Raw genomic sequence first — 10,814 nt, 5'->3', positions numbered from 1 at the left:
AAAAAAAAGAGTTGGACAGATTCTCCCATTGGTGTTTACTCTTATTTTCACATGGAGTAGCCAAGAGAATTGTCAAGACACAGAATTTTAAAAAGGAAGGAAGGAAAGAAATGAAGGGAGGAAGGAAGGGAGGGAGGGAGGGAGGAGGGGAAAGAAAAGCAGAAATCACGTAACTGAGTAGAAGTGAGGCAGGACTTGAGTGTCCGGGCCCCAAGAGGAAGGCCAGCTCTCAGGAGCCACCTCTGCAGCTTGGGGGATGCCAGGTGGCCCTCGAAAGGCTTGCGAGCCCTGGAGCTGTCCCGTGACCCGGCGCCCCCTCCACTGGGTACGTGGCTCTGTTTCCTCATTTGTAAACCCCAAAGGTTCATGGAGAAAAAGTAAAACACGTGAAAGCACTCAGCACAGCACCCGGTATTTAATAACTACTCATGATTGCTGCTTCCTCATGGCCTCAGCAGTGTGCGGTAGGGGAGTCACAGTGAGTGAGCTGGGACGTGCAGGCAGCCAGGAAAGGAGCACATGGGGAGGCCTGAGTCCTGGCTGGGTGTAGACAAGGCAGAGTCAACTCACTTCTCTGAAAACTAAGAGGTTGGAATAGATGGTTACCTTGAGGATATTCAACTCAGAAGTCATCAGAGGATTTGGCGGGTACAGAGTTCGCCATTGTCTCAAGACTGTCTGGTCCACACCTGTGTGATCTGTGTGTATGGCTTCCTCACCTGGGACCTGGAGGCTTACACACTGGGGAGCGGCAGCTGCAAGGGACCCGAGGCAAGAGCCCTTGGGGGGCTTGGAAGACCCACACTCCTCCCCCATTGTGATGCATGGGCTCTGATGCTATGACAACAGGGACCACTCCCGGACTTCCCCTCCTGGTAGAGGCTGAGAATTAAAGGTCAGGAGCAAGGAGGAGTGGCTTCCCAGGTGTAGAACTCATGAGGCGATAGAGGGATAAGAGAGCCAACCTCAGCCCCCTTCAGCTTCCTGCAGAAAATGGCCAAAGGGAGACGCTTCAACCCACCTGTAGACAAGGATGGAAGATGGGTAAGAAGGTTGATGTCCTCTCTCATCTCAGGCCACGTGGGTGTGGTCAGGACACTTCTGCTACTTACCATAGTATGACGTCTGACAAATCACTTCACCCAGCCTCAGTTCCTTCATCTGTGAAATGGGAATCTCATAGTATCCTTGGGAGGATCAAATGAAATTAATCTGAGTATAAAATGCTCAGCAGGCTGGCAACTTGTGACTGTTCCCTAAGCAGTAATTGGTGTGTGCTCTGCTTTTTCTCTTTTCTATAACATCTATCTTCTGACATACTATATAATTTATTATATAAACTCCATGAGGCTGGTTATCTTTGTCTTTTCTTTTCCCCACTGGTTGTATCAGAGAAAATTGTGGTACTAGCCTCTTCTAGGGCAGTAATACATAGAAAAAAAAATTTTTTTAATTTGTTTGTTTAAAAGGAAAAAGAAAAATGGAAAACATCTTGGAAAATTTGGGCCTGAAGGCTTTAAAAACCCTAAGCAACTCAGTCTTTCTAAATCTCGGTCTCTTCTTCTGTTAAATGGGAGCATAATGTACTAAGGTTAGAGGCCATGGTGGGGATTAATGAGATAATTCATACAAAGGTGCTTAGTATAATGCAATGGAAACATAGTAACCACTCAATACTTGCTAGCTATTATATAGATAATATATAATATATGTATATATGTAACATATATATGTATATATGTCCACCATGCAGAACCCATGGATACTGAAGGGCAACTAAGTGACCTGAGCATCCTCAGATTTTGATACCCACAGCGTGGGATAGGGGGAACCAATCCCCCACAGATTCCAAGGGATATATATTTATACTGATATTCTTTCTAGTATACCCTGCTCCATTTCACAGATTTAAAGTAATGAATGGAAAATATTCACAATAAAGTAGTAAAGTGTATATAAATAAGAATTCAGAACCAGTTTAAATATACTTTAAGAGGCTGAGACTGGGAAAATATGTCACATGGATATGCAGGCCATATGGCCTAAACAGTAGCTATTTGGATATAACATCTGACTCTGAGTTTCCTGGCAGCCAAAGTAAAATGGGAAATAAGGTGAACTACATACACTAATTGGTTAGGAAGAGACAACGTAAGCTTCTCAGACTAAATAGCTTGGCCTCTTTTTATCACCTACAGTATCAGTTAGGGCTGTGTTTGACTGAATATTATAAGAAGCTGACTACGGTACCTTATCCAGACAGGGGTCTGTGTTTCTCTAGTAACAGTCAGTCCAGAGGGAGGCGGTTCAGGGCTGGTACAGCTGCCCTAGGGCGTTGTCAAAGGCCCAGGTTCTTTTCAGCCTCCTGTCCTGTCATCCTCAGTGCAGTGTGTCACCTCAGGCAGATAAATGAGAGGAAAGTCAACGGATAAATAGATGGAAGGCAGCTGTCAGCTAAGTCGGCCCCTTTTTCTGGGGGAAACAGTCTCTTTCCCACGAGCCCCACCCACAGACTTCTGCTTTCATTTCAATTGGTCACATGGCCAATTTAGCCGCAAGGGAGTTTGGGGGGGTATTTTTTAACCAACCATGTTGCCACCCCAAACAAAGTCAGGGTTCTGTTTTAAGGCAGAAATCGAGAAAGACATTGCATCTCCTATTGGTGTCCCAGGAATGTACCTGGGCCCAGTTTAAGTGGGGAGCCTTTGGTGTGGGTCCTTTCTGCTGCCGGCACCTAAGAGTATAAAAAGAATCATGCTGACGTGAAGTTTCCCAAAGTAAATTGTTGGGAAAATTAAAGAAATTGTTGGCTTTGCGTCAGCAGCAGCCCGTTTGGGAGACTAATTGCCACATTAGAGGTGACAGTCATTTCGCAGTTGACCTTGCTGGTGGTAATCTGGCTGTTACTAGGTAGAAGAGGCTCTCTGCACACACTTTCACCTTCCTATTTAATATTTCAGTCATTGAGTGATTGAATGCAGCAAAAATTTCACTGCCAACTAGTTAAAAAGCTGTATTTCACGGTTACAATATCTAACAGAAGGGTTTATTTCACAGCTATCATGTTATAGCCATTAAATATATATTTTAAAAGAGCGAAATTAAAATGCTAGAGCGGTTTTTTTTTACAGTGATTTAGTCCACAGACTTGCAGAATACAAATGAACTCAAGTCAGTTGTCATTTAGCTGGTGAGAGGGATCCTTCGTGATGTAGAAAAACTCTCCACCTTGGCCTGATTTTCCATAACTTGGAAAATCAGATTGGAGGAGGGGAAAGGGGAAAGGTTCTGAGTCTGGAGGCCCTCCGTATTATTTACGTTTACTTAAAAATTGTTTAAAAACATTAAAAAATATATAATACAGGATGAATTAGCAATGTATAGGTTGATTTTGAAAAATTTCTGGGGTATATTGTTAAGTGAGAAAAGCAAGGTGTAAACTAGTATGTATCATATGGTCCAATTTTTGTAAAAGAGTGTCAGTCCCTTTTGTAGGTACGGGTGTTTGTAAAGGGTTATACTAGACCTGTTGTCATTACTATGCTGTCACTGTCATCTGGGTTGTTGGTGGGGGTGACAAGAAGGGGAAGGAAACAGAAGCCAAAAGTTACTATTAAATTATAAAAAGGTATTTATTGCAAATCAAAACCACAATCAGGGATCACCTCACACCAGTCAGAATGGGCATCATCAGACAATCTACAAACAACAAATGCTGGAGAGGGTGTGGAGAAAAGGGAACCCTCCTGCGCTGTTGGTGGGAATGTAAACTGGTGCAGCCACTATGGAGGTTCCTTAAAAACCTAAAAATAGAATTACCATATGACCCAGCAATCCTACTACTGGGCATATACCCTGAGAAAACCATAATTCAAAAAGGCACATGCACCCCAATGTTCACTGCAGCACCATTTACAATAGCCAGGACATGGAAGCAACCTAAGTGCCCATCGACAGATGAATGGATAAAGAAGATGTGGCACATACATACAATGGAATATTACTCAGCCGTAAAAAGAAACGAAATTGGGTCATTTGTAGAGACATGGATGGACCTAGAGACTGTCATACAGAGTGAAGTAAGTCAGAAAGAGAAAAACAAATATCGTATATTAACGCATATATGTGGAATCTAGAAAAATGGTACAGATGGACCGGTTGGCAGGGTAGAAGTTGAGACACAGATGTAGAGAACAAATGTATGGACACCAAGGGGGGAAAGCGGGGTGGGTGGGGGTGGGGGGATGAATTAGGAGATTGGGATTGACATATACACAATACATATAAAATAGGTAACTAATAAGAACCTGCTGTATAAAAAATAGATAAATAAAATTCAAATAAAAAAATAATAAAACAGGGGCTTCCCTGGTGGCGCAGTGGTTGAGAGTCCGCCTGCCGATGCAGGGGACACGGGTTCGTGCCCCGATCCCGGAAGATCCCACATGCCGCGGAGCGGCTGGGCCCGTGAGCCATGGCCGCGGAGCCTGTGTGTCCGGAGCCTGTGCTCCGCAACGGGAGAGGCCACAGCAGTGAGAGGCCCGCGTACAGCAAAAAAAAAAAAAAAAAAAAAAAATCGTATATTAACGCATATATGTGGAATCTAGAAAAATGGTACAGATGGACCGGTTGGCAGGGTAGAAGTTGAGACACAGATGTAGAGAACAAATGTATGGACACCAAGGGGGGAAAGCGGGGTGGGTGGGGGTGGGGGGATGAATTAGGAGATTGGGATTGACATATACACAATACATATAAAATAGGTAACTAATAAGAACCTGCTGTATAAAAAATAGATAAATAAAATTCAAATAAAAAAATAATAAAACAGGGGCTTCCCTGGTGGCGCAGTGGTTGAGAGTCCACCTGCCAATGCAGGGGACATGGGTTCGTTCCCCAGTCCGGGAAGATCCCACATGCCGCGGAGCGGCTAGGCCCGTGATCCATGGCCGCTGAGCCTGCGCATCCGGAGCCTGTGCTCCGCAGCGGGAGAGGCCACAACAGTGAGAGGCCCGTGTACCACAAAAAAAATAATAATAATAAAAAGAATAAAACAGAGATCAGGAAAATAAATAAATAAAAAGGTCACATTTATAATTTTATAAATTTATGTTTTGAAGCCACATTTATAATACGATCCTATATATGCAAATTATGCATATATATGGGTGTACAGTTGCGCAAGGATGCATGACGAAGTTGGTCACCAAAGAGTTAAGGGGAGGACTTCCCTGTGGCGCAGTGGTTAAGAATCCGCCTGCCAATTCAGGGGACATGGGTTCGAGCCCTGGTCCGGGAAGATTCCACATGCCGCGGAGCAACTAAGCCCATGCGCCATAGCTGCTGAGCCCACATGCTACAACTGCTGAAGCCTGCGTGCCTGGAGCCCGTGCTCTGCAACAAGGGAAGCCACCGCAATGAGAAGCCCGCGCACTGCAAGGAAGATCCAACACAGCCAAAAACAAAAAACAAAAAAAAGAGTTAAGGGGAAAGAGTGATGGGATTTCACGGGAATTCTACTACCTTCCTTATGTTTTTCTTTATTGTTTGAACTTTTAAAAACCATAAGCATGTATTATAACTCTAATCAGAAACAAATACAATTATTTTCGTTGGGAAAATGAGACAATTAATAGATGCATTTCATTAAGAAACATATAAACCATGGCAAAAAAGTCTTCTTCCTTCCCTGGTGCCCTCCTCCGAGGTGACCCTGTCGCTTGGCCATGGAGGAGCCTGTCCACATGATGGTGTGTTGATTTGTGTGGTTGTCTCCTTGCCCTTGATCCCTGTTCCTACTCTGCTCGCCCCACAGGCAGCTATTCACACGTGTATAATGGGAGTTCTTGTACTGAGATGAGTTCTTGTAAATTATGTATTGTTGTTTTGTGTGCATGGATTATTTATTTACATAAATGGTGTTGGGCTATAGATCTCATTTTGTTTCTTCTTTCCACTCAGCACTGAGTTTACAAGATCCCCCTGAGGCTATGTGTCATCTGGATGATTGGTTCTCCTTTTCTCTGCCAACAATGCCCCACCAAGTATACCACATAGATGACATAATCTCTCTACCTTTTGACATAAATAGTAGCATACTAAACACACTCTTGTGCAGAAATTAAACAAAAGCCATACTTATATGTGCAGTTATATCATGACTTGAGAAAGAATGGGAGAGAATGGCAGTGTTAGCCAATATCATTATAATCCCAAAGAGAAGGAAGGACTGGCTTTGGGTGTGACAATGGGTTTGGTGACAAGGGAGGGGACAGCTGTGAGCAAAAATAGAACCTGCCAACAGCTATTGAACACTCTCTGGGTGCGTGCATTTTCTCTCTTAATCAGATCTACCTTATCAAATAAGTATTGTTATTTCCATTTTACAGATAAAGAAACTGGGGCCTGGAAAAATTAAGTCTCCTGCGGAAGGCTGACCTCGTGGGAGAGAGAGCTGGGATTGGTCTCAGGGCGTTTCAGTCTACTGTCTGTGACCCACCACCACGTTATGCTTCCTCCCTTTTCAGGAATTTTCACTAAGAGTCAGGGCCTTGCCTTCTGTTGGTATTGTAGTTTCCATTCATATTCCTCTCCTTGAGATCCCTGCTTCAAAGTCCACTTTGTTGGGGTGGCTTTTAAGAGGTGCCGTTTATATAAAATTGGGGTGAGCTACAGTGGCTGTCAAGCACCACCCACATCCCTCTTCAGGGGGAATTCAGGGGTGGACTGCTTGCGCAGCTGCTGGAAGTGTGGCCTGGGAGGTCCACCCTTAGATATTCCTTGGCTGAAAAGAGCTGCTGCCCCAAGGTCACTTCCTGGGTCCCCACCGTCCTCTTCTACCCAGTGACTGATGGACAAAGGCTCACAAGGGCCCAGTCCTCTCACTCCATCAGTCTGACTCTGAGAAGGCACCCATGTCTAGAGCTCCCTGTGGGGTTGGTCCAGGCCTTTGTGGGGACTGCCTCCCTAGGCCCAGTCCTGCTTCCTTCTCTTCTGTTCATAGAGAGATACTAAAGCCCACCCCCAGCCATCCAAATAAGCTTCCCACCCTCTACCATTCTCCAATCTCCATTCTCCGTGGAGACTCAATGCGACCCTTCTGTCCTCCCCTCCCCCGTGTCCTAAGGTCCACTTCATACCTGCAGGAGGTTGGCTCACCCCCGTGAACATGGGCTGAATCCTTGGCCCCAAGTGCAGAGAGCTCCCTGACCACGAGGAAGATCTCAAATAATGCATTCTGTCTCCTCAGAGCACATCAACTCCCTCTCACGGGGCCACACCCTCCTCACCAGGCCTCGGAAACATTTCCAGGCTCCGAGCAGCAGGGTGGCCCCTGTAACTTGAAACAACCGGCAGTGGTGGCCTCGGGCCATGACAGTATTTTTTGTCTTGGAAAGAATACTTGAAAATTACAAAAATTATGCCATTTCCATCGCATGCCAGAAGCACCCAAATTGCATTTTAATCCCTTTACAGAGGAAGCCCTGATACTTGGCTTAAAGATTCAGATGTGTCTGGTTTTAATCAAGGCGTGTGCTGTTTTTCCAGTTCCCTCACATTGGACTAATGCAAAAGACACCAGAATCCATCACACGTACCATGTTAAAAGAGTCCAATAGTCCACGTTTATCTCGGCAAGTGGAGGAGAAGCTACCGCTGCTCTACAAAGTGCGGGAGAAGGTGAGTCCTGAGGGCTGGCCATGTGCCCCCCTGGCTCTTCAAGGGGGTGGTACCGCTGGCACCAGACAACTCTTTCTCGGAGGGAACTGCTCGCTTGCCCTCCCTGGACCCCTAAATTCTGGTAGCATCCTACCTCATACACCGGTCAGTACGATACCTCCAATAGTCTTTAGAAGGAAATACCTCTGGTCCAGACAATAAAGTTAGGCTCCTCTATGGACAGAGTTCTTTTCTTTGCTTTGTGAAGATTTCTTTTTTTGGATGTAGACCATTTTTAAAGTCTTTATTGAATTTTTTACAATATTGCTTCTGTTTTATGTGTTTGGTTTTTTTTGGCCTTGAGGCATGTGGGATCTTAGCTCTCTGACCAGGGACTGAACTTGTACCCCCTGCATGGAAGGCGAAGTCTTAACCACTGGACCACCAGGGAAGTCCCTGTGGACAGAGTTCTTAACATGCACGTTCTTCCTTGCTGGCCAGTTCATGAGCAACTTTAGGGGCATGAAGTGGCCGGAGGGAGAAACAGGGTTAACTTTACATTTAGCCGCCACGGACCAGAGAGCTCTGGTCTACTAGGATCCTTATTGGGCAGAAGAAGAAGATGGCCTCAAAATTCTTTTCCAGCTTTCCATTCCATGCCTACAGACTTTCCCTTCCTTGTCTCTCAATAAGATGTTTTAAAGAGAATTTTTTACGATTTTCAGCACGCTGGCAATAAGGTTGAGTTTCAAAGCCTTGAGCTGATGCGCACACCCAGGACCTCGCCCTGTGCCGTGTGTGCCATTGCTGTCGATGGATTTAATTCTTCTTTTTTAAAATAAATTTATGTATTTTATTTGTTTATTTTTGGCTGCTTTGTGTCTTCGTTGCCGCACAAGGGCTTTCTCTAGCTGCGGCGAGCTGGGCTACTCTTCATTGTGGTGCATGGGTTTCTCATTGCAGTGGCTTCTCTTGCTGTGGAGCACAGGCTCTAGGTGCACGGGCTTCAGTAGTTGTGGTGCATAGGCTCAGTAGTTGTGGCGCACGGGCTTAGTTGCTCTGAGGCATGTGGGATCTTCCTGGACCAGGGCTTGAACCCGTGTCCCCTGCATTGGCAGGTGGATTCTTAACCGCCGCACCACCAGGGACGCCCTGATGGGTTTAGTTCTTACTTAGAGGTCACTTTGCCTCCTCCTTCTTCCTTCCATGCCACTGTAGGTGGGTTCTGGAAACATACTGGGGTTCTGATGTGTGCCTTTTTACCTCTTCCCTTGCTCTTTTCCAGCAAGCAGGAAATAACAACTTCCCCTTCTCTGTACACGACAATCGTCACAGCTTTCAGAACTCTGGACTCTACCTCGACTCTGTGAGTATTTCTCTCCAAGTTGCTAAAAAAATGAGGAGCGACATTAGGGCTTTTGATTTTCTGAGACGTGTTGAAGATAGAGGACTGACCTCAAAATTGGAACAAGATTAAAGCCTCATAACAGGTTACCAGGGGGGAAAAAAGCATAAAATTCTCAGAGTCCCACGTAGCTTTCAAAATCTGCACCAGCCTTCCTTCTGCCTAGGTTTTTGTGAATTTCATGCTCATCAATGTGCTTTCCCATAAACTGTCTCATTTGTGAGCTTTCTTGTGAAAATCTGTCATGAGAAGGACGGATTGCCTATGTGTGTCTCTGGATGGCAGAGCCAGGATCCATGAGGAGTCAAAGGAATGGATGGGGAGCTTACATGATATAAAGAAGGACTTCCTAATAACTGCAGTTGTCTATTCTCCGGAGGTGGTGTTTCCCCAACACTGAAGAAAATAAAGTCTGATAGCACTGGTTAGTGGTGGATAACAAAGCACTGGGCAACGAAAAGAGATTGCGAGCGCATATGTAATTTAAAATTTTCTAATGGCCACATTTGTAAGAGTTGATGAGGAAGCCTGTGATCAGAGACCCAAAGGTGCTGCTTTCTTCATTGGGAATCCTCTGGGATGGGAAAGAATCTTTGGATCTCTCGGTATAAGAACCATCCCACTGAGTGCTGGAGATGCAGCCTGGGGTGGATATGCTGAGGAGCCACCTGGGTGCAGAGAACCTACTTGGGGTCCCAGGGAGTCCAGGCTGTGGTCTCTCTGGTTTTGCCCCCCATGTCTCTAGAAGTCCAGTCCTCTTGGTGGGAGTGGAAGGCTGCGAGAACCAGGATGTTGTGAGTGTCAATTTATAGCCTTCAACAGGTTGATAAAGGATGTCTCTTGTAAGGGTGGTCATACTGTGCATTTAGAGATAGGATGTCATGAAGGTGGTTTTACTAAAGACCATCCGAACTGTGTGACCTTGAATATTTTTCTCCTAACCTTCTTGTGATTCTTCTCCAGGGCCTGGGACGTAAGAAGATCTCCCTAGAAAAAAGGCAACACATTTCAAGAAATTTCAATCTTTGGGCATGTGACTATGTTCCATCTTGTCTTGATGGCTTTTCAAATAACCAAATATCATATGTCTGTCAGGAAGCCGTGGTGGTCCCAATTTTCAGACGCTTTCCAAGACATTATAATGAGTTATGGAACACTTTTAAATCTATTCCCCAGCAAAGCTATACAGAGTATTTGAAAAAGAATCCAAAAGTAAGGTTCATGGTTAACAAAAAGGCTGGTTCTCCACTGGAGCCCTAACCCTTCCAGAAGATTCTTGATGAGTTTTGCAATATTGTTATTTCATCACACATTCTAAAAGTATGTATTTTCTGTTACAGCACTGAGGTTTGACATAAGATTTGTTTAGGATTAGAGAATATAGACTGTATGTGCCTCAATGCTGAGGTGAAGTTTTCTTGCAGTGATAACATAAAGTCCTTATATAGAGAAACCAGAAAGGCAACAAGTAATGTTGCCACTCCCCCACCTTTAAAGTATTTTTATGGTTTTAATAAGGTTGAAAAATATTCAGGTCCTTATAAAATAAAGATACGTGATGACATACACATTTTAAGTGAATGTGTTTTAAACAAAAATGTGTTTAAATTTTGAAATTGCCACATTAACTTTTGGGAGAGGTTTTAAATTACATACTTAATATAGGTTTACATTTTCATCTTGAAATTTCAAACAAACCGAGAACGCAGAAGTCCCCTTTGATTTCACCACATCTCTAATCCTTGTCCTG

The 10,814-nt window shown here is 44.6% G+C and overlaps 1 protein-coding gene across 1 annotated transcript; it reads left to right on the top strand.

Moving 5' to 3' along the window:
* Positions 1-890: 890 nt before the first annotated feature.
* On the top strand, positions 891-10,324 carry TEX36 (testis expressed 36; the record flags this gene model as incomplete). Its single annotated transcript, XM_082604497.1, has 4 exons — positions 891-1,044; positions 7,549-7,680; positions 8,945-9,025; positions 10,028-10,324. Exons 1-4 carry the CDS (start codon positions 994-996, stop codon positions 10,322-10,324), a joined length of 561 nt encoding a protein of 186 aa, XP_082460623.1. The 5' UTR covers positions 891-993.
* Between the last annotated feature and the right edge of the window lie 490 nt (positions 10,325-10,814).

Source organism: Mesoplodon mirus (genome assembly GCF_964341445.2).
Source record: "Mesoplodon mirus genome assembly, chromosome: 2".
NCBI lineage: Eukaryota > Metazoa > Chordata > Mammalia > Artiodactyla > Ziphiidae > Mesoplodon > Mesoplodon mirus.
This window is presented reverse-complemented; position numbering and strand designations above follow the sequence as displayed.